We start from the raw sequence: 22,384 nt of genomic DNA, 5'->3' as shown, positions 1-22,384 counted from the left end.
TACCGAATGAAAATAACAATTTATACAAATCAAAGTTCATATAGGGTAATTATTGTGGTTAAAAATATTCTATTCATTCTTTCAGGCAACAAAAAGCATTTATTATATATTTTGATTGTAATTAAAACTTGGTGAACATTTTCTATATATAAATTATATAATAAATTTAGACAAAATATTAATTTAATATTCAACCTAAATTCATACCTTTTTAGCAGAGATCTTAGTCACACGAACCACATTAAAGCGTACAGTCTTTGAAAGTGGGCGACATTGTCCAATTGTTACTAGATCTCCTGGCTCAACTCCGATAAAGCATGGTGAGAGATGCGCAGCAACATTTTTATGACGTTTCTCATAACGATTATATTTAGGGATGTAGTGAAGATACTCGCGGCGAACAATAATTGTGCGCTTCATTTTGGTTGATGCAACTACGCCCGTCAAAATACGACCACGAATAGAAACCTCACCAGTAAAGGGGCATTTCTTGTCTATGTTGAACAAAATTATGCACTGGGACTCGAGAGTTATAAAATAAAGTTATTTATACCAATATAGGTCCCTTCAATTGCTTCGCGTGGGGTCTTAAAACCAAGACCAACATCCTTATAGAAACGCTGGCCTTTAGCCTTTTTGGCGCCCAGCTTTGGATTCAAGAAAATACCACGCTGCTTCTGGAAAGCTTTCTCGACCTGAAACAATCATAAAAAACATTATACCAACTGACAAATTTAAAGTTATATGCTCATCATTTTAAAAAAAAGACAAACATGTTATACCTGCTCGGACATGTTGACCTAATCTATTTTCCAAGTTTAAAAACGAAGGGAAAGAGAAGGAACAGCAAACAAGCCGTTGCTCTGAAAATTTTGTCTTGCTCTCCTATGCGAATCGTAAACAAGATCTAAGCCGCAAAATTCAAGCCACCTGATATAGTGACGTTGGTATCTAATGATGGGGAAAAATGACCAGTGTGTGCGGCTATTAGAGATGTTCTTTACTTTTCGCGTTATATAGGGAAGAGAGAAGCAATTCACAAGTTTAGTGCGACCTGAATTTTTTTTTTATAAGTGCATCTATTGAGTAAGTTACAAATTCTGCCATGATTAATTTAATTCATTTACCTTCATCTACAGTTACTTTTTGCCTTTTTTTCCGGGTACTTAGAACAACAAAAATCAGTATAGGGAGGGAAGAAAGCGAGAGATCGAACGAAGCAATGGAGAACTTCAAAAGAATCGATCTCGAGCAACTTATGTCATCCGTCGAAATCTCACAAAAATCATCTAATGTTTCGGGAGTCGCAGATGAAGGAGATCTAATGGATCCAATGGCAGCATCTCCTATAGCAAAGACAACCGATTTTGATTCCAAGAAAATCCTAAGATACTCGAGGAAGATGTTGCTTGCACTTCGTGAAAGTCCGCTAGTAAATAGGCCAGATGATCTTCCACCAATTGAATCGTGGTTTGGGTACATATTTTAGTCTCTTTTTGAGTCTTTCATCTCAACGAGGTATACTTATTTTTGAAATTCTGTTTTCAATAGGGAATATCCACCCCCTAATAGAGAGACACATCACAGAAAATATACTGACGGAAATGACAGGTTTTTTTTACCTCATTAATATTTCTGTATATTTCTTAAATACTAACGATGAAAATGACAGCTTATATTCGTTTGCCGAAAATGGGGAGAATAAATCTGCACTTACTGAAGGAAAGTCTCGTGGAGGTAAGCAACCATAAATCACTAATTTACACCACTCAATAATTTATACATCATGTTTTCTAGAGAAAAACATTGTTCTTGGGCCCCCCAAAATGAATTTTGCTTCATCAAGTTCTGGTGGATTGAAACAATACTCGAGTGAAGAAAAAGCTGTGTCCAGCCCACGTTCTAGTGGCCAATATATTTTTAGACAGCGACAGGTAATATTGAATGTTTTTCTGTAATTAAGAAAATGCTAAATTATCTCATAGGCGGGCGAGGATTTACGTAGTGGCCGGAGTAACATTGGTCGTGAAGATACGCGGGCACAGCGTGGGATCCTAAACCAACAAACAAGATCTTTTAATTCGAATGAAAAGACTTCTTCAGAAGGACAGTTTAATTTTCGAGAGGTGCGGAATCGCCAGGAGAGAAATACTTTATCCGGACAGGGAGATCGTACGTTTAATCGCCAGCGAAGAGAGGGTGAAAATATGCACTTTAATAAGCGAGAAGGTGATTTTCTTTCCCTATTTTATTGCATATTTGCAATTTTTCATAAATTTTAAATTTAATAGCTGGACGTTCGGGTCGCGACGATCAGGGATTTTTTGAACGCTCAGAGAAACCTGAATGGATGGACTATGACCCTGCAGCTGAGCAAGATAAACAATCAGCTCTTGGAAATGAAATGAAGGCGCCCCCTATGCAGGATTTGGAGGAATGGAAGGCTCGCATGAAAGAGCGAGATCGTCGACAAAATGAAAAAATTAAAAAGGAGGATTCTACCAAGACTTCTTCAAGAGCAGACTCAAGTGTGTCATGGAGGATCGATCAAGCAGAGCATTTTGCTAAATCACGAGAGAAAGACAATGAAATATCTAAAAGCGAATCTGAGATGGTTGAAAATGCTTTATCTAAATCAACTGGTATGCAATTAATGAAACACAAAAGAATCCAATGCTCGTTTTACTCATCCTCATTAATAGATGAACCACGCTCCGAAAGCTTAAAAGCCGCGGCTACCGACAGCTTTTTTGCGAAGGGAGGAGATCCTTCGTTTGACTCGCTCTCTGCATTTGAGAAATTTGTAGTCCAACATAACGTGGCTATTGCTGAAGATAAGCTTGCTAAGCTTACCATTGCAAAGAGTTTGGATCCGGATAGCAATAAGACTGGTGGCTCGCGATTCGCTAAATTCTTTTCAAGCCGGTCTTCTGAAGGCTCTGCCTTCAATACTTCTGCAGTCCCACTTAAAGAGCAACCGAAATCTATTTCATTGGAGACTCTGTTTCAGAGTCAAGTACCACTTGGCGCGCCCGCACAACCTCTTTCCCCGACCACACATGACGAAAGCCGAATGCTCTCTGAAGCAGAACTGTTGCAATCTATGGGAGTTGATGGACCTTCATATTCATTTCCGACTGGAGCCCCAACAGAAGAAGATATTGCAGGATTTAGCAAAGTCATGCAAGTCCTTTCTAAAGCTAAGGTATGTTAGCACACAGCCATTTTCAAAATTGTGTGATTGACTAAATAACTCTTTTAAAGGATGGACAATCCCCCGCGTCCAATTCTCTGACAATTGACTTTAAAACTTCTCCGAATCCTCGCGAAGATACGAGCGTTCTTGTTTCACAGACTACCCTTCGTTCAATAACTACGACTGAGCTTCCACCAGACCCATCTATTATATCGGAACTCTCTTCTGGATCACGAAGGCACTCAACAATATCTGAGAATACTCAACCTGCCAATCAAGAGAATACCCCTCTTGGAGGATCTGCACAAGTGATTAAAGAAGAAGACAGCTATACTGCTAAGGATTCTGATGATCAAATTGAAAAGCGAAAACCGATTCATGTTCTATTCGGTGGCAACGTACCTACATCTGTTTATCGACAACTTACTAAGAAAGCAGATATTGGATCTAAAAATTCATCAGCCTCTTCTTCCCCTTCGATCAAGTTTGTGTCTGCTGTAAAACAAACTTCTCCCCAACTTAACACACACGTTTCGCCTCAGACTGTGCCTAATGAAAATACAGTTGAGATGATGCAACGACAACAGTTACGACATCAAGGATCTCACTTGGACCAGTATAGCAACCCTTCAAGAGATACTTCTGATGCAACCTCCACATTTAGCCGCCTAACACATCCAGTTCAGGGAGCAAGCGATGCTCCAACGAATCTCTTTCAAATGCAGCAGCAACCAGCGCACATGCGTGCACCATTTATGCCTAATTTTCCTCCATATTCACAGAATCAACAGATATCTCAACGTGCACAACAAGGAATGGGTATCCGTCAGGGCAGTGGTAATGGTTTTGGAGACCACTTAGACTCTGGTCCATCATCTCACCATCAGCAACAGCAGCAACCTCCGTTGCCACCGCCTCAACCTGGAATCGGCATGCCATCAATGCACCATCACCACGGAGGTCCTATGGAAGGTATTCCTCTATCTCCACACGCGCCGCAGTCGGGATTTCCTGCCCGATTGCCATTATTTCCACCACCAACTCCTGGACCATTACCACCTTCTCCGCACTGTCATCCTGGCATGTTTTTGCCTCCAAATGAAATGTTACTTCGGCAAATGGCTGTTGGCGCGTATGGCGGAATGCACCCTCCTCCCCCTCCCCCGCAAGCTATAATGGGCATGACCAACGGAATACCCGCAATGGCACGTGGCCCACCGGGCCCTATGACCCCACCCTCTCATATGCTTGAGTCGCTGCATCAACTTCCGCCTCATCTTCAGCAACGGTATGCTTCGATGCAGGGCTCTGGCGAGAATCAACAATAATTGATTCTTTCTTGGAGATATGTTGAAATACGTTTATTGGACGTTTGGCCTAGCTTTTTTATCTTTTATTGTATGTGAGTACGGGAGTATGAGAGAGAAAATGGTATAAATTTATTCAATTCATTTTTTTTCTTTGTTTTTTGTTTTTTGTAAAAAAAACGAAATAAATATTCAGTTTTCATATGCATCGTATGCTACTGCATTGATTATATATCATTGTAATGGATTGAACAAATAAAGATCTCTAATTCGAATTTATTTGATTATAGAGCCAGCATGTATATTTTTCCTGAAATAAAAAGGTGACGTTAACTTTCACATAAAGCTCAACCCTAATCCAAGTTGGACTCCTTTCTTGACTTGATCTGTGGCGGTTATGCACAGTGGGAGCGAAAAGTTGAGCTCGATGCGTACGACACTATGGCGATAAACAAGCCCAAACCCAAATGAAGCACTGGGGGGAGTACTGTAAAGTGAAGCAATTGAATCCTTGACGGGCGTCCCTAAATAATAAATGTATATAATGAGCTATGTGTAAAACAAATATAAGATTCCGGAGCACTCACCTGGCTTCACTTGGATTAAACTTCCTCCATTAGCAAACAAATGCAATCTTAATGGCCAATCACGAAGTTTTCCATAGAGAGGAGCAAGCAGACTTGCTCCAGCCGCCCAATAAGCATCACCACCGAGTGCATCCTCTATGATAAAATGAATTGTTTAGAAAGAATGTCTCAATAAATGATTGCGCGGGTAACTTATTACGCACTTTTGTCCCTTGGCCCAATTCCACATGTACGGAATCCGCGGACGGACAGCGGACCACCAAGGAAAAAGCGGTCATTAATCTTGGACGGTATAGCATTCAAAGAGTGTAATAAACCTCCGCGTGCTGACAAACTTAATACCCAATCATTGCCAAGTGGAAAATTAATCTGGCTTTCGATTTCGTTTTTGAAAAAATTCACATCGCCCCCTCCCACACCAGCAAATTCCTTAATTTTTACAATTTTGATATTAGAAGCTAATCATTTGAGAGATTCCTAATATTGATTACTTGAGTCAGCCGTAAAAAGTAGCCTAAAATTGTAACATATATATATATATATTAACAAAAGTTAAACTAACACTAATTATTAGTAAATTACCTTTGGATGGTAATACCGAATCATCTCGCATATCCCGTTGGAAGATATGCTGGAGAGAAGATTTCAAGGAATGTCCTGCTTGTTCACGAACACTTGACATTGAAATATAAAGTAAGGGGTTTATATTTGAAGATTCATGAAGAAGTTGGACCACTAACCTTAATGACGCATCACTGGCCAAACGATCGATAGTCCTCCATGTTGCTCCATAAGATAGCTCATGATATCCGAAATTTGAAATCCCCTTAATATTATATTAAATATAACCATTAGGGGCGTAAGGTTAGACTAGTGGAGCAAATATTTTTCTATATTACTCTAAATCGAGCCCCAATACCCCGCATAACTTCCTCGTGTGAATTAAAAAGCATATTATTGCGAACTACATTAAAAGCGTTGATATCCAGCTTCGCATCGGGACTAGCATTGACTGGTTTTGCTAGGCAAAACTTTACTGTTGGTTAGCAAGGGGTATATTAATTTTGAAAATAAATAAAAACTACTTGAAATGCAGAACTAGTACGCGTTCCAAAAGAAACATTAGTTTCTAAAGTCTCTGCTCCACCGAATAAATTACGAATGTTAATCGAGCCATTCTAACCAATGGAAGTATATAGATTATATAATATCTTTTTGAATTAATTGTTAGAAGTTACCATGTTGCCTTCTCCATTTCCAACTTCTGTGCCAGTCTTTACCCACAATCTAGACTTTTCTCGCACATTTAATACTAACTCCATAGCATCCTCCGTTGCTAAAGGATCTTTTGGCACATCCAATAGCACATCTATTTCAGAAAATAAATCAAGCCGTTTCAAGCGATCAGCAGCCAGCTGTACTTCATAGAGCACATCTTTTAGGGTTCGAGCACGAAATGCGGGCTCTATGGCAGAAAGCAGAAAGCTCTCACGCGTACGAGCTACACCGTTCACGCTTAATTTGAACAGATGAGCAGGCCTATCTTTTTTCGTGTGTAGCTTATTAGCAAAAATAAGAGAAGGTAAGATAGTATCCTATGTTAACCAAAAGAAAATGATTGCTGATGTTAAATATTAATTACCAGATCCATTAATTTATTAACTGCCTCTATATATCGCGCCTCGTCTACCATTTTAGAATTATTCTTAAACTCTTCCTTGGATATGCCACTATTTTGGGATGTCTATTCAAATATTGAAAAGTATAGTCTTGAAACATATTCTTTAACATTTTATTTGCTTGAAATTCGTACCTCATCTAGTCCCATGTTTTCAAATTCACGGACTTTATCGGTCTTAATTTATTATATAAAAATACTCGGCACTGCGCCTCATAATTTAAATGCAAACTAAGTGGCAAATAATGTAGTAACAGAAAAATTGTTCATTATATTTCTAATGGCATTATCATTATCGCGAGTAGTCCTAACCAATTTGAGATATAGTACAAAAATCTCGCGATTTTTGAGATGTTTGCTACCTCTGCGCAGATCCTACACTAATACTTCGGATACAGCCACAGTGAAAAGTCCAGAATTAAATCCGTTTACTGAATTGTACGATCTTGCACCTGTTATTCCTTTAAATGGTCACGCTGTTATTCCGATTTATACTCCTGATGAGTTTTACAATACGCTCAAGGTAAGAATTTATATGTTTAGCTGAATGAAGTGTGTTGCATTAACCAAAACTTTGTTCAGTCTTCAATCCTTCAGGCAAAGGATCGTATTTTCTTATCAGCATTATATATAGGCTCTGCCGAGTTAGACTTAGTAAATATTTGAATTTAAATGTTCGACATATAGCTTGTATTTTCTGACATCTTAATAAGGTGAACTCAATTAGAGAAGCGCTCGAAAACAATTCGAAATTGCGTGTGCATATTTTAATGGATTGTCTACGAGGGACTCGTGGAAGTGAGAACAGTCCTGCATCTCTTCTTACACCTCTAGTACGCGATTTCAAAGATCGCGTTCATATATCTTTGTACCATACACCTGATCTTACAGGCATACTAAAACGAACACTTCCTCAGCGCTTCAATGAAGGTATCGGCTTGCAGCATATTAAAGCATACGGCTTCGATAACAATCTTGTGTTAAGTGGGTAACTATTATTTCCGTCCATCATTTGCTATAGTATTTTTGCTAATATTGTTGCATGCAACATGCTAGAGCAAATTTAAGTAGCGATTATTTTACCAATCGTCAAGACCGCTATATATACTTTGGTGACGCACCTGAGCTCACCGATTATTTCGCGAAACTTCTCGAGACTATATCCTCATTTTCATATTATATTGATGCGTCCAGGCATTCTGAGAGTGGACCATACAGCCTGCGTATACCAGCCAACAGCGTAGATCCTGTGCGTCAAAGTATCGCGTTTAAAAGTTTAGCATCAAAGCGCATGCGCAATTTCATTCAGAGATGGATCCAACAAGCGCCCTCTTCTCGGATTTATCAATCACCTACTTCTAATGATACATTGGTTATGCCATTAATCCAAATGGGTCCTCTCGGAATACGACAAGATGAGGTTGTGACATTAAGACTACTTGATATAGTTCAGAGAAATTCAATTGAAAACCCATGGTCTGTTGCTCTTACATCAGGATATTTCAATTTTGAAAAAAAATATAAAGAGCGTGTTTTAAAAATGAATTCAAGTTTTCGAATCCTAACAGCAGCGCCCGAGGTAAAATGAGTAATTATTTTTTAAAAAAATACGCTTATGAATTTTTCTGCGTCCAACATTTTGTATCTAGGCCAACGGATTTTTTAATTCAAAAGGAGTATCTAGACACCTTCCTGCCGCATATACCTATATCGAACACAATTTCTATAATGAAATCAAAAAGCGCAATAAATTGGATAAAATTATTATAGAGGAATACAATCGGCCGGGCTGGACCTATCATGCCAAAGGTTCGGATAATATCTTTTAACTATTTCGATTTCCCCAAAGTTTACTGATGAATTCTGCAGGTCTATGGTGTACCCCCGCACAAGACGAGTTACCTTGCCTGACGATGGTTGGCTCCCCCAACTTCGGACACCGGTCAATGGAAAGAGATTTGGAAGCTCAAGTAATTATGATCTCGAAAAATGAAAAACTTCGGGCAATGCTTCGCAAGGTTAAGCAAGTAACTTCTGGATATATTGTGCCTAAATCTCAATATCTTCCTCTTCTAGGAACTGGATTTGCTGCGAAACTACTGTGATCCTGTGGATGACAATACTTTTCTGCAACCAGAGCGACAGGTCCCCTATCTTGTGCGTGTCGCAACTTCAGTTGTTCGAACGATGCTTTAAATTGAAAAATTTGAGTTACTATCACATAACGCCAGTTTATTTATGAGCTTATTACATAAATACTAAATGCACACGCAATATAATAAACATGAAAGTCTAGAGTATATTATATAGAGCAGCATGGAATATAAGTTAACTCTATAATACAATCAAATACTATTTGAAAAGTTATCAGGAGAACCCATTCTACTTCTAAGTTCCTCCCTTCGAAACCTACATTTAAACTATCTAACGATATAGTTAATGTTCGTAAGTAGTTTAATTTATATTGTATCCTATTGAGGCACTTCAAACCAATTTTAGAAACCTCATTTTTTTGGAGCGAATTGTTTATGGCGCAGCAATGTGTATATATAAACAGTTTGCTTACTCGAGATGCACACCTTCGTATTTTTGTTTATTGTCTTATTCAGAGGTAAGCATTTCCTATGATAATACTCAAATGACTTTATGGATGATGGCTATATTATATATACGCTATAATGAAGTATAATGATTACGTTTTTTTCGAGACTGACATTTTTTTAAAAAAACAACAATTTTTAATTATTATATTGATATTAACATTTTAATTTAATGTAGACAACATTCTCGCTGCATTCTCAATAAGGTAAATAGGCACTTTTATTTCTTACAAGTTTTACACAAATATGATGTATCTTTAAATCGGATCTATTTTCAAGATGGTTTTCCAATGATGAACTTTATTAACCTACTGATTTTTTCATAATATACTTTTTTTTAATATATCGTATCAAGATTAACTCATATCCCTTATTTATAGGTAAATCCACACTAAATATTTTAGACAGGTTAGTGTTCATTCATTGTTTACCTACATACTTCCTTAAAATGATGAATTTATATTTTTTGTCCGTACCATTTGATTGAAATGATAATATTTATAAACTGATTTAATAAGAATTTTTAGTGTGTACTCATTTTTTTATCACGATTAACGCAAGAATCTTTTTAGTAGGTTACCGCGCTCCCTAAGTTATCAATAAATACACTTTTCACTTTCTCCAATTTGACCATTGATAAATAATTACGAAAAACATGATTTTCATGGCAAACATTTTATTCTCATCCGATAAAGTATATCTTGAGAAAAGGATGCGATTAGTTATAATCTAATTTTCTGTTGGTTTATATGGCCGCATTAACATTTCGCCGAAACGTTTGATATCTTCAATACCTCGAACTTCCTTTGTAAGCATCGGCTAACAGAAGGCACTCAATTTAAATAAGGTATAATACTTTATATTTAATATATATAACTTACCATTTGGACAACATGAAAATCGTCGTATAATTCATGAATTTGTTCGAGATATTTTTGCTGCATTTTGTGGCGGACAGAGCAATGCTCGCAATTGGAGTCTATAACAGGTATAATCATGATTAAAACTTGCGCGTTTGAATATAATAATAAAAGAAAGCTTCACCTTTTTTGGGGAATAGCAGTTGGTTTACAACGATATTGTGAGTGTCGATATGATAAGCAGTTAACTCCTGTATCATACGTTCAGTCTCATAAAGCGATAAAAATTCAGAGATGCACACACAAATAAAAGTAGTCGTATCCTAAATAAGGAGTAAAAAGCTGTTTGAGCAATATTGCGTGGAAATGACAGAAAATCAGTAAGTACGGGATCTTGGAACTGCTTGTTGACTTCAGCAATTACACCACGCATCGATTCGAGCTTACTAAACATGTCCTCTTGGTCAGAGTTCATACCCATCATACCAGACATCTTTAAAGGTGCAATAATGGGGGAGATTAGAATTGTCATAGAATAGCGAATCGCAAAAATGAAAAAAAATTTACCTGTTGAATCATAGGACCAAACCGCCCACTAAGCTGAGATACCTTTCCCAAAGCTTTTTCTAACACGCTCGGGAATGAGAGGAAGCGAAGAGTATGTCCAGTGGGAGCAGTATCGAAAACGACAACTGAAAATTGCATATTTTTGACTTGTCTAAAAAATTTGTTAATGATGGAAACATTAATAGAAAAGAATGTTATTTACTTCATCACTTCTGCAAATCCCATTGCCTCATCAACACCGGGAATAGCGAATGCTAAGTCCTGCATGATTGAGCTCATTGCACCACCTTGTTGCTCAGCTAATATTAATAAAATGTATATCAATCTCCTAGAGATGAAATAAATTTATAAATCTTATAATACTTTGCTCAATGATCTCGCGAATACTGGATGTAGGATCAATTTCCATAGCATAAAGATTATTGAAGCCGTTTACTAGAGTAGCTTCTTTGCTGAATTTTTGACCAAATGCATCTGACAGATTGTGGGCAGGATCTGTTGAAATCAAGAGTACGGACTCTCTTACTTTTGAAAGCTGAACAGCAAGAGAGCAAGATGTAGTCGTTTTTCCGACACCACCTTTCCCTCCAACGAAAATCCAGTGAAGAGATGTTTGATCGAGAACGTTCTGGAGAGTAGGCTCAAGTGGAGCGAGATCTTCTATATCGGACATGCTAAAGGATGGAAATTTGGGGAAAAATAAAGAATTGGATAATGTACACAAGTCAATCTGTAGAGAATAAAAAAATCCAGATCTGATTCAGTTCAACTTCAAATTGTCATGGGAACAGTCATTTTCCGTGACTACATTGCATTTAGCCAATAGAAATACTCTGGGCCAAATCATGGACTGATTATTTTATTTTTGACAGCTTCCGCTTCTCTACTTTTACAAATTTATTTTTCTTTTTTCATTTCATGCGTTTGTTTTACTTACTTTAAAATAGAGGTATAACATGTCCTCATTTCCACAGCAGTCAAGATCCACTCACACATTTAAGAAACCTCTTGGCGACAAAATTCCAGACGCATTTGACCCTCTAGACCTCTCCCCTCGACAAACTGACGTTACCGATTCCCCTTTTAGCCAATCTTCTGTCGATGCACCATTATATTCCCCATACACTGACAATCATGATCTGCTTTTCGATATGACGGACATAGAGGCGCCTGTAGCTTGCCAATCACCACAGAGCAGTTATGGTGAAAGCTCTTTCCAACTACATAGTATGTCAGTGCCATCGAACATATCCTGGCTAGGCTCAAATTTTGATCAAGTTACTCGCCCACGTTCACTGCAGTATAATCTAGGTGAAATGGCTTTACTTAACGGCTTATTTGGACAAGAGGAGATTCTCAATCATAAACAGTAAGATTTCACTTTTTTTCTTAATTATCTCTGCATTAACTGTTTTTCTATAGCGCGCAGCTTTTGTTAGAGAAAAGGCGGCACCGTAGAGAATCTCACAATGCTGGTAAGTCTTTTATATGGAATTAATCTTGAGAGTATCTCAATCTAGTGAATTTCTTTAGTTGAGCGTCGCCGTCGCGATAATATTAATGATCGCATTCAAGAACTCGCTACACTGCTTCCTGAGAATTTTATGGATCCAAACGTCAAGCCAAATAAAGGAATAATCCTACGTTGCTCCTGTGATTATATTAGACAGCTACAACAACAACTCCATCAACAGCTTACAAGAAACCAAGAGTTGGAATCGCTCTTACGTCAGAATCAAGCACGATCTGAAAATGGTGGAACAGCACAATAATACCCTGTCATTAATCCATACACTACTTGCAAACTAAAGATCTCTTCCTGATTAACCTTTCATTTGATTTCTCTTATTTCTTTTATATCCCCCTCTTACTTCCCTCCCTTGTAATTTTTTGTTTTATTACTGTTAATGATAGATGTAGATTTAAATGTTTATTTCAGTTTGCAATTGTATTTTCTATATACATATTCCATATCTGCAGTATATAACCCTCTCTTCCTCTCCTTTTCTTTAGTAATTCTTCCACACTCTGGCTATAAATAGAATACTTGCCCTTTTTCTGTCAGTTAACTTAGTTTTCAACCAAAAAATATATCTTAACATTAAATATAAATTCAAATATTTAATATCGAGTTACCTGAACATTATTTTCATTAAATTTTATAGGTTTCAAATTTCATTTTGGCGAAAAATTAGAATTGAATACCTCCAATAAAAATTTTCCAAAAAATTTAAATAAATAAAAATTAAATTAAATTTAATATTTTCTTTTTTTTCTTTTTGTTTATTTTTTTATTTGTTGATTTATTTTATAGTTTTTTTGCATGCTATTTCATCAACAGATAGTCTATAGTGCTGAAACCAAATAAAATTGGAATTGAACTGTAGCGACTCTTTTTCCATTGTCAATCTTAAATGTTAAGGGAATTCATTTTATTTTAAAAATAAGATTCCATATAAAGTGATTAAGTCGACAAAAATAAAATATTTCTGCGATAAGCTTAATTATATTTGGGCTTTAGTTCTTCGACAAGCTTAATGTATTCTGCTTGAGCATCTTCCTTACTCATTCCTAAAGAAAAGCGAATACCCAATTACTCATAATGAAATAAAAATATTAGAACGCAAATATGCACCTTTAAGATCATTCCAAGCATTCCATTTATATTTGGCTTTGAAATCAAACATGCCAGGCGCAGCTAGAGGATAGATATGGCATAATGGATGTTATTCAATGTAAACAAGATTCTTAAGTACATCCTCCTATTAAACTTACCAGTGTCATTATCACCATTAATACCTTGTTTGAAGAGAGCGTACAACTTCAAGAGCTCATCATCTGTAGGTTTAGAAGTAAACTTTTTAACATCTTCAGATGCTTTAATAAAAGCGGCCTAAAAATATATATAAAAGTTCGTATAAATAATTTAGTCTTGAATGCGTGTAGCAATATGCTAACATTTCCAGTAGATTGAGCGTCAGTCATTTTGAGAAGTTCTAGTGCTTAATCGATTGAGAAACCATGAAAAATGTTTCGCGCGGCAGTAGATAAAGGCAAGGGGGACACTGCGCCACATTAAAATTAACAACCGGATTTTCTCGGAACCATAAAAACTTGAAAATTCAATGCGTTTATTATAATGAATTGTTAAATTAATTGTATTAATTTCCATGTCAATTGGCAATCTCATCATATATCATTTGTTTTAATTGCTCCTTAGAAAGCTGTTCTTTTAAGCGATCAAAGTCAAAGAAGCTGTTAGGAATAGGAGGTGCAGTAGGCTATTCCAGAATTTGCTTAGTAAGTAATCTAAAATAAATCACGTGAATATAAAACACATACTTCATCATTAGGATCATGATACTAGAAAGTAGTTGAAACGTTGATCAGTAAGTCGAACTATATTCAAATTAAAATCATTGTTTACCGGTTCAAGATAAGGGTGCTTCAACGCATCCTCCACGGAGATGCGTTTTGCAGGATTGAAAGCTAAAAGTTTCTCCTTTTCATTGAAATGAGATTTAAATGTAAAGAATAGAGTAAAAAAAAGAATATAGTATCACATACCAACAGATCCAGCGCCATTGGATTTGCATTAGGGAAGAGTTGAGCGAAAGGGATTCTTTTCTTAAAAGGCAAACTCCGGATATAATCGCGTGCCTATGGGCGTGTCAATATTAAATAAGAAGTAATAAATCCAACAAAAACTATTAACTCACGCGTCGACTTTTTATGCTATAAAAATCGTCCATTGTAGGCGTACCCAGTACATCTAGGATGAGTGTCAATTGATGGTGATCTATTGAGACAGCAATCAATTAATACTTTAACGAAACAAATAAGAGGATCCACATACAATCACGCCCAGGGAAAAGCGGCTTTCCACTCAACATCTCGGCCAAAATACAGCCGACAGACCACACATCAATCGCAAATGTATATCTGTAAATAACAATAAATAAGCATCTATCCATTTTATATTAAAGAATACAGCATACTCTTTGAAGGTCAACATGATTTCAGGAGCCCGGTACCATCTTAAGTTATTTGAAGAAAACCGTACGTAAATATACATAATAATGCTGCCATTTTTCAATATTACCTTGTAGCTACATATTCGGTCATGAATCCTGTATTTTCTTCACTAAAGTTCGCACTACGAGCGAGCCCAAAATCGCACACCTACATTGATAATGAACCATGTTAAATATGATAATAACAGCAGTCCTGAAGCTATTGGCATTCAACGAACATTTGTTAAATGCCAACAGCTTGTACAAATTACCTTTAAATCGCAATTCGCATTGAGCAGTAAATTACTGGGCTTCAGATCACGGTGAAGTACATTAGCGGAATGCATGCATTTTAGAGCCCGAAGTGTCTGATAAATAAAGTACTGACAATGGTCGTCGCTAAGTTCTTGAGTTCTAATAACTCGGTGGAGATCGGTCTCCATGAGTTCCTGGATAAGATAAACTTCAGTAAATTCTCCTATGCTTTTTGGTCGAACAATGTCCAAGATGGAGATGACCTAGTAAAGTGGAGAGAGAATTAGTGAAAAATCTTACAATGATACGGGAAAAAAAACTACGTTTTCATGATTGAAGTAACGCAATAGCTTTATCTCTCGTAAAGTGCGTAGGCAAAACATGGAATGATCAAATGGAGTGATTTTCTTGATAGCAACTTTCTGCTGCGTGGGTTTATGAATTGCCGAGCAGACGGTTCCGTAAGCACCTTCTCCAACGATATCCAGAATTTCGTACTGATCACCCACGTTGAAATCACGAAGGCGAGACCTAAGGTTTTGCTGTTGTGCTGTCATTTAATGGGAAGTAGATAGCAAGGAATTAAGATTGAGAGAGAGAGAGTTGATGAAGAGAAGTATCCTGTTTCTCTAACTGTAATTCTGGACTTTGTTACACCGAATTTTATAACGAAATGAAACATGTGTATCAGGGAGCATTGAGGAAAATGCGCAGAAATATTAAGGTAAACAAGTATTGTAAATTAATTCACTATATTCAAATTAATTTTAATAAAAACAGGATTGAGTTATTCTTGTACTATCTTCAGTCCAAATATATTAGCTGCACCGTTAAGCCTGTCGCGTATCCATTGGCTACCCTGCACAACTACATTACTGGCCTGACTCTGCAGATAATTCACTTGTCCTTGTACTTCACGAACGCTCTCCTGAATACCTTGTTGCACGAGGGGAACGCCATGGTCAAATGTATATAGGGTAAGATTCTGTGTCTTCTGGAATAGGCCAATGTCCTTGCGTGATATCTCCTGTTGTACTTCAGAATAACGTTGGCTCAAATACTCAGCTGCTTTATCGAGACGAACGCGCACATATTCAGGTAGTTGATCACGAGTATATTGGGTCAATGCAGTTCTACGCTGGGAAACACGGAGTTGGGTCTCTTCCACACGTTTACGAAGCTCTTGTTCATGAGCAATAATACGCGCACGAACGGCTTTGCGTTGCTCTTCCACCTGTGCGTTTAAGGATGCCGCGAATGTAGCAAGACCTTGTGCGAGATTTTCTACACGATCGGCCATCTCTCGTACGAGAGCATTGTTATCCTTTAACTTTCGGTACTCTTCAGGAGTGCGCTCACGGATTTGGTGAAAGATGCGGTTGCGAGTACTGATAGATAAATTGTAGGCACGAGTAGTATTATACTTGTAACCATTGATCTCTTTGTTTTCATCCGTTTTGCTTTTCTCTTGTTCTGAAGGTGGTAAATATTGGTTGACAACCTGCTCAGCACGGTCTATCACAACCCCGAAGCGAGAATCAATTCCTGCAACGATATCGTGAGCAGGAGCGGTAATATTTTTGTCAACTGTTTCGCGAGCAGCTGCATATATCTTAAGTGGGGGTTCGGCTACACGGTGGATGAGCTCGTCGGTCGGCTGTTTTACAGCAGGAAAGCGATGTTCAATAAAGTCCAAAGAACGCAGCGCAAACTCGTCCGCTTTGGCGAGGGGTAATGCAAAACGCTCTTGCACTGGAGAGGCAATGCCAGAAAGACGAGTGGCAGCAGCGGAGGCAGTGTCAAGGGCACGTTTACCATAAGGATTGGCGGTAACATACGAATGCACGACATTTACAGTGTCATTCACAAGCGGATAAGAGGTTAGCCGCGTGTAGAATGAAGAGCGCGTGTTGCCGTTTGTAACAGCGTCATTGTTGACGCCATTATTGTTCTCCTTATCGTGGCTCATATTAAAGTGGAATGATTAAGGTATCGAAGATTGCAAGAAAATAAGAGTGATTCTTAGAATCACGTCTCAATTCAGAGGCTTTATATTTTATTAAAAAATTTTTTTCTCACAATTTCACATGTTAAAACCAATCACAATCGTCAATGGTTTCTCTGAAATTCCTTTGTTTTTCGAGCGTATTAAGAAGTTATCAGGAACAACTCTATTTATCTATATCGATTTCCCTAGTAATTTTCGGGTATGATAGAAAAAGAGAGTATATATAAAGGAAAATAGTTTCCACAGAATATTATGATAAAGAAATGACAAAAAAAAATTATCTAATTTGTAGTTAGGATTAGCTCATAAAAATCTAAGAATAAAAGAGAACAGGAGTTCTAAATCAAATGCTTAATATAAGTTGACAACTTTCTCTTTCCACCACAAAGCTTTTGGGTTAACACAATATTACTTCGTCTCTGTTTTTTACTAAGCAAACTTTTTAATGCTTCTGGACATGTCCTGAAGAGAAAGTGTAGAATCACTTATGGAAATTCCTGGGAATTGGTGAATCTATGAAATACTTACAATCAGTTTTAATCAATTGTACATGGTAGTAATTTGTTCTCTGATTGTATGATCATATGATTACAGAACGCAAGATGCTTAGCAAAATAGTTTAGTTTATTCTTTTAGGACAACTTTGATATATTTTATTTTCTGCAATATACTTAGTACCAGTTTTTGCTCCTCTACATTAATTGGGAATCGACGTTCATATTTGAGGTGTTCCCCCCTTATTGAATATTTTTGGGCAAAATGAGCTTGTGTGTTTGTTTTTTCATATATTCGTGCTGATTCATCGACAGTGTGACTTGTCTCCTATTAGTAATCGAGAGTAGTCATCAATTGGGCATTTCGAAAAAAAAATATATAATATCTCCTATTCCCGCCTTTTCATCCAATTATTAACGTAGAAATCATGACCCAAATTGCATTATCACACCTTCACGTTAACGGAGGTCCCAAAGATTATGCAGACGACCATGCCAACAGCTACCCTCAAGCTCATACTGGAAACCACAACAATTTCCTTTCCAGGAGCGTACAATCAAAATTTCCGTTGTTTAAAAACTTAGTCGTATATTCTGGCAATTTATTGCTGACAGGAGCAACTAGATCTAATATTTCCTTGAAAAAATCGAATGCAGAGGTAAGCAGGCATCTAAGCTATTTGTTATTGTATATTTAATTTTTACATGCTATCCATTTAGCTTATAAAGTCGCTGCATGATACTTTTGTGGCATCCCTTGGTGCGGGAAAGCAACCATCATTCAATTATGATGAGAAGTTAAGTTTACTTGAAGTGCCCGATATTCGACGAATGAAGCTTTACGATGAAGACAGAGAAGATTTAGATATTACAGGTAAATGTAAATCTTTGCTTTAAATTGGAGTTCAATGGCTAATTTTCCTAAAAATTGTCTACAGTTAAATTTTTCTATCTTCCTAACTCTAATAAGAATGCGACACATTTTCCCCCACCGGAATACATCGGTGAAGCTCTTGATCACCTAGAAAAATTACTTGGCACCAAGGCCATCGACACTTTTATTCTTTCTTTTAGTGGAAAGAGTTTTTCCAAAGATTCTACTGAAGATAAAATCCACGAACAAATTGCAGCATGGAGGGTAAGTTAAAATATTTTGATTCAAATCTTTGATATAATTGCTTAAGAATAATTACTTCTATTCTCACCAGGAACTTGAGAAAGTTCACGACCGCATAGGCAAATTAGGAGTGAGTGAGTTCTCGCTCAACAATCTTAAAACTTTTGTAGAAGCTGCAACAATTCCTCCGGCTGTCAATCAAATCAATTTAAACGATTGTTGCTCAGCTCCCAAGGATTTAATTCGGTTTGCGCGCGAAAGAGACATAGAGTTGTTATCACACAGCGACCATAATGATATTCTACCCACCCATACTCTTAATACAATCCTTACTGAACACGGAATATCATCGGAAGAAACCCTTGTACCTCGGTGGGTAGTCCGCTACTCAATTATGATTCGTTGTCGTGGTATTATTGCAGATCGTGGATATATCGTGAAGGCAACAGCAGAAAATTAAAATAGGAGTTGGTGTTATTTTTCTTTTCTCGATCTATAAATGACATGTTGCTTTTACAAATTTCACCCACATATATATTGCTATTTATTTATTATTATAATTTATGCTGCATTTTTTTTACTAATATGTATGGCCATTTTTGACAAGTGGAAGCTTGTAGTGATTTAGAATGTTTATAGAAGATTTTATTTAGGTTTTATAGATGCTTATTGAAATTATAGAGTTAACGGATATTTAAACACAAGAGTAAAAATGACATCTCACAGTGTTATTTCATGGTGATCTTGAATTTTTTTTTTCAATTTTTTTTCTAAGGGAAACGGCCTTTAGTTTCCTTTATCATTTAAGTACATACTTTTTATGGTATAACTAATGTGCTATGTATTTTTTAAATAAAAGATGCTCGAGTTATATATTCCTCAATGCTAAGTATTGTGCCAAAATGTAAAAGTGAATATGGCTTTGTTATTTCTAGATAATTATTAATATAATTTTTAAAGCTTATCATTGCGGCTAAATTTTGAAGATTTGCTATATAATGTTGAAATGTGTCAACATATGCGCTATTTTCAACCTACCATTACCAAAATATTATGGATAATACTAAGGATAAACGGATTTATCTATATTGTGTATATAACTCCATCCCACTTGACCTTGTTGCCCTATGAATAGCAATTCTTAACTTTAGGCCTTCAATGAAAGAAACGGAAAAGTCCAATTTTTGATATATATTTAATAAATCTAAAGTAGTAACAACTGTCGAAGAAAGATTTAGAGTACAAATAGAAAAATAAAAAGAAGAAAAATAATACAATAAAAGATCAAAGAGTACTAGAATATCCGAGTACTGATCAGGAATAATATTAAACCAGCATGATCTGATCTTAATTATTTTGAAGATTGCTTATACATAGATACGTCAAGAATTTGTTTACCACACATTGCACAGAGTCCTTGCTTGTAGGCACATCCTAGTAATATTTTTCGTTCCAGCGATGAGATATTGTAAGAGAATTGATAAAATTCAATTGTTTACCTTGACAGTAATTTGCATGCTCCTGGTTTACTCGCGACTTGCACACCTTACATTTGTTCTGATATGGAGCAAATCTAAAGATCGAGTTAGCCTCTATATTTCACCATGCAATTTCTTTTCATCTTACCTATTTTTGGCACTTTTGCTCAATAATTTATTTTCGTTAAGCTTTCGATCAGTGCCAACTATTATAATAGAGTTAGATTTTGCTACAATATTTACTTGATTTAAATGTTCATACCTGTCGCATTGCGGGCACCATCCTTCCATTTGTCTTGCACAATTACTTTACCGAGCTTTTTTTCACACTTTTTACATACCATGCTGGCTAACCGATCAAGTAGCTTGAAAAATCCTATAAAATCAATGAGCCTTGGCTATATTGGATATATTGAGAAAAGCCACGAAATCAAATTTTTGCCGTGACTTGTAATATATTCGAAGAATTTCCATATTAAATGATTTACAATAAACTTGAGGATATCATGAATATAATTTTAGAGAGCCAAATATAAGAGCTAAACAAGTGGTCGTTATTACCAGTCAATATACTCATTTGCTTCATATTTGACGATTGATTGAGCGAATGCGTTAAAAAAATACTTCTAAATATTTTCATGTACATTTTCTCTAATTTTTTTCTTGCCTAAGGATCGATATTAAAAATATATTGATTTTTAGAATGAGTAGAGGTGATAATATGAATGATACATTAAATAGATGCGTGATAATTTGAACAATGAGTAAAATAAACCCTATTAAGAATGACAATTTTACACTTGTTGATCCCCATGGTATGTTGGCCTGAATCGCTTAAAAAATTTAATTTTACTTCGGTTCTGCGGTGGTGGTGAACTAGCCCTATCTGGAACGGAAGAAACGTGCTCCATTATTGTAGAATTCCAATGAGGGTAAGCTGGATCGTCTGATGCCAGAGGCACTATGTTGTCTACGCTCATTGACCGCTGCTTTTGTCGCGAATTATACGGACTAAGATTGTAGAAGGACTGTGGCTCACCTGTACCAGCTCTTGGAGGAAAATTTGGCATTCCCGGGGGTACTGCTGGAGTTGGCGTGGCTCCGAGCATAGGCATTCCTCCCGGAATGTATTGTGAAGTATTAGGGAAAGGAGTGGATACTGAAGGAATATCGGGAACAGGAGGTTCTGGTTGCGCAAGTGGCTGATTGACAGGAGGAACAGGAGGGGGAGGAGGCTGCGGCAAAACTGTTCCAATAAGGTGAGGTTTATGAGCAATAAACCAAAGTTTACGCTTATGACTGTAAGACCAAATACAAGTGGCCCAGTAAATCTAATGATAAAGAATGGTATGGAAATCGATATGTAATTTACTTCATAGAACGTTATTATAAGTCAACTTACAAATATTACAAGCATCATAATTAAGGCGAGTAAGGCGAGTCTTATCTCGCTTGAATATAAGCGCTCACAATTGAATAAATCTCCATAATCACTCTTCGATATGTCAAATGTCACGTTGACCAGCGTTCCGTTAGGGTATCTCTGCTGCAATTCGCTAACTACAAGATCTGATGCCTTATTCTCGCACCATCCGAAATATTTTGAGCGTTCATTTAAAAATATGATTAAATTGATCAAACAATCTATCATGTATAGGAAAATAGTAGCCCATACTAATTGAGAATAGGGACGCACAATGAATGGATGGGTCTACTAAGAAATTTTGTAAGGGCAGCGTATCATATGTTAATAGTTTGATATTTACTGAGAAGAACGCGACAAAACCAAGCACTGCTGTAATTCCTAGCACAACATTAGCTACCCCAAAGAGTAGGTGTGCGGTTGGATTTAAGTACGAAAAGAAAGCTTTGCAATCCTATTATTTTCATGTACCATTCTACTGAAGATATTCATATTCACACTTACGACTAATCTGTTTAAAGGCCAAAGTCCCAAGAACCATGCTCAGTAGCTGTGGTGAAAAACAATTCTTGAGCAAAAAGGTAAGCGCTTAGAATAGCTTCGAAGTACCAGCCATATCAAACATATGAGAAAACCACCAGCTCTGAGATGTATACACAAACAGCATTTATATAATGCCCTGTGCCGTACATGGAGCAGACTTCTCCGATGTAATTGCACAGGTTTGTCTTGCAACCCGACGTCCAAATTCATATTGCTGTGGTGTATAATTTTGAAGTAAGATGAGAAAAAATGAGATGG

The 22,384-nt window shown here is 36.8% G+C and overlaps 12 protein-coding genes across 12 annotated transcripts; 4 read left to right on the top strand and 8 right to left on the bottom strand.

Moving 5' to 3' along the window:
• Positions 1-121: 121 nt before the first annotated feature.
• On the bottom strand, positions 122-794 carry VTP21DRAFT_3714 (40S ribosomal protein uS17; the record flags this gene model as incomplete). The annotated part of the gene is made up of 4 exons (XM_069394047.1): positions 122-142; positions 208-494; positions 554-695; positions 783-794. The coding sequence occupies 4 exons, from the start codon at positions 792-794 to the stop codon at positions 122-124; spliced, it is 462 nt and encodes a 153-aa protein (XP_069249152.1).
• Positions 795-1,222: 428 nt separating this feature from the next.
• On the top strand, positions 1,223-4,524 carry VTP21DRAFT_3713 (uncharacterized protein; the record flags this gene model as incomplete). The annotated part of the gene is made up of 8 exons (XM_069394046.1): positions 1,223-1,476; positions 1,552-1,611; positions 1,673-1,737; positions 1,798-1,934; positions 1,986-2,229; positions 2,292-2,642; positions 2,703-3,205; positions 3,265-4,524. The coding sequence occupies 8 exons, from the start codon at positions 1,223-1,225 to the stop codon at positions 4,522-4,524; spliced, it is 2,874 nt and encodes a 957-aa protein (XP_069249151.1).
• Positions 4,525-4,839: 315 nt separating this feature from the next.
• On the bottom strand, positions 4,840-6,918 carry VTP21DRAFT_3712 (uncharacterized protein; the record flags this gene model as incomplete). Its single annotated transcript, XM_069394045.1, has 11 exons — positions 4,840-5,027; positions 5,091-5,225; positions 5,294-5,519; positions 5,582-5,604; positions 5,673-5,764; positions 5,831-5,916; positions 5,990-6,121; positions 6,176-6,268; positions 6,329-6,649; positions 6,733-6,834; positions 6,904-6,918. 11 exons carry the CDS (start codon positions 6,916-6,918, stop codon positions 4,840-4,842), a joined length of 1,413 nt encoding a protein of 470 aa, XP_069249150.1.
• Positions 6,919-7,048: 130 nt separating this feature from the next.
• Positions 7,049-8,964, top strand: VTP21DRAFT_3711 (uncharacterized protein; the record flags this gene model as incomplete). The annotated part of the gene is made up of 7 exons (XM_069394044.1): positions 7,049-7,291; positions 7,351-7,422; positions 7,482-7,756; positions 7,825-8,347; positions 8,418-8,577; positions 8,638-8,786; positions 8,845-8,964. The coding sequence occupies 7 exons, from the start codon at positions 7,049-7,051 to the stop codon at positions 8,962-8,964; spliced, it is 1,542 nt and encodes a 513-aa protein (XP_069249149.1).
• A 1,133-nt stretch (positions 8,965-10,097) lies between these two features.
• On the bottom strand, positions 10,098-11,468 carry VTP21DRAFT_3710 (uncharacterized protein; the record flags this gene model as incomplete). Its single annotated transcript, XM_069394043.1, has 7 exons — positions 10,098-10,187; positions 10,250-10,347; positions 10,413-10,551; positions 10,617-10,721; positions 10,796-10,946; positions 10,998-11,094; positions 11,159-11,468. The coding sequence occupies 7 exons, from the start codon at positions 11,466-11,468 to the stop codon at positions 10,098-10,100; spliced, it is 990 nt and encodes a 329-aa protein (XP_069249148.1).
• Positions 11,469-11,751: 283 nt separating this feature from the next.
• VTP21DRAFT_3709 (uncharacterized protein) lies at positions 11,752-12,567 on the top strand (the record flags this gene model as incomplete). The annotated part of the gene is made up of 3 exons (XM_069394041.1): positions 11,752-12,164; positions 12,218-12,270; positions 12,329-12,567. The coding sequence occupies 3 exons, from the start codon at positions 11,752-11,754 to the stop codon at positions 12,565-12,567; spliced, it is 705 nt and encodes a 234-aa protein (XP_069249147.1).
• A 728-nt stretch (positions 12,568-13,295) lies between these two features.
• Positions 13,296-13,780, bottom strand: VTP21DRAFT_3708 (uncharacterized protein; the record flags this gene model as incomplete). The annotated part of the gene is made up of 4 exons (XM_069394040.1): positions 13,296-13,366; positions 13,431-13,493; positions 13,595-13,688; positions 13,754-13,780. 4 exons carry the CDS (start codon positions 13,778-13,780, stop codon positions 13,296-13,298), a joined length of 255 nt encoding a protein of 84 aa, XP_069249146.1.
• Positions 13,781-13,968: 188 nt separating this feature from the next.
• Positions 13,969-15,620, bottom strand: VTP21DRAFT_3707 (uncharacterized protein; the record flags this gene model as incomplete). Its single annotated transcript, XM_069394039.1, has 10 exons — positions 13,969-14,076; positions 14,138-14,158; positions 14,223-14,297; positions 14,363-14,455; positions 14,515-14,594; positions 14,652-14,737; positions 14,794-14,832; positions 14,898-14,977; positions 15,081-15,326; positions 15,387-15,620. The coding sequence occupies 10 exons, from the start codon at positions 15,618-15,620 to the stop codon at positions 13,969-13,971; spliced, it is 1,062 nt and encodes a 353-aa protein (XP_069249145.1).
• A 230-nt stretch (positions 15,621-15,850) lies between these two features.
• Positions 15,851-17,032, bottom strand: VTP21DRAFT_3706 (uncharacterized protein; the record flags this gene model as incomplete). Its single annotated transcript, XM_069394038.1, has 1 exon — positions 15,851-17,032. One exon carries the CDS (start codon positions 17,030-17,032, stop codon positions 15,851-15,853), a length of 1,182 nt encoding a protein of 393 aa, XP_069249144.1.
• A 961-nt stretch (positions 17,033-17,993) lies between these two features.
• Positions 17,994-19,142, top strand: VTP21DRAFT_3705 (uncharacterized protein; the record flags this gene model as incomplete). Its single annotated transcript, XM_069394037.1, has 4 exons — positions 17,994-18,224; positions 18,286-18,439; positions 18,504-18,703; positions 18,774-19,142. The coding sequence occupies 4 exons, from the start codon at positions 17,994-17,996 to the stop codon at positions 19,140-19,142; spliced, it is 954 nt and encodes a 317-aa protein (XP_069249143.1).
• An 891-nt stretch (positions 19,143-20,033) lies between these two features.
• On the bottom strand, positions 20,034-20,504 carry VTP21DRAFT_3704 (uncharacterized protein; the record flags this gene model as incomplete). Its single annotated transcript, XM_069394036.1, has 4 exons — positions 20,034-20,116; positions 20,182-20,255; positions 20,309-20,366; positions 20,423-20,504. The coding sequence occupies 4 exons, from the start codon at positions 20,502-20,504 to the stop codon at positions 20,034-20,036; spliced, it is 297 nt and encodes a 98-aa protein (XP_069249142.1).
• Positions 20,505-20,954: 450 nt separating this feature from the next.
• On the bottom strand, positions 20,955-22,336 carry VTP21DRAFT_3703 (uncharacterized protein; the record flags this gene model as incomplete). Its single annotated transcript, XM_069394035.1, has 5 exons — positions 20,955-21,491; positions 21,563-21,871; positions 21,927-22,027; positions 22,088-22,133; positions 22,193-22,336. The coding sequence occupies 5 exons, from the start codon at positions 22,334-22,336 to the stop codon at positions 20,955-20,957; spliced, it is 1,137 nt and encodes a 378-aa protein (XP_069249141.1).
• Positions 22,337-22,384: the final 48 nt, after the last annotated feature.

Source organism: Calcarisporiella thermophila (genome assembly GCF_041956535.1).
Source record: "Calcarisporiella thermophila strain CBS 279.70 unplaced genomic scaffold VTP21scaffold_18, whole genome shotgun sequence".
NCBI lineage: Eukaryota > Fungi > Calcarisporiellomycota > Calcarisporiellomycetes > Calcarisporiellales > Calcarisporiellaceae > Calcarisporiella > Calcarisporiella thermophila.
This window is presented reverse-complemented; position numbering and strand designations above follow the sequence as displayed.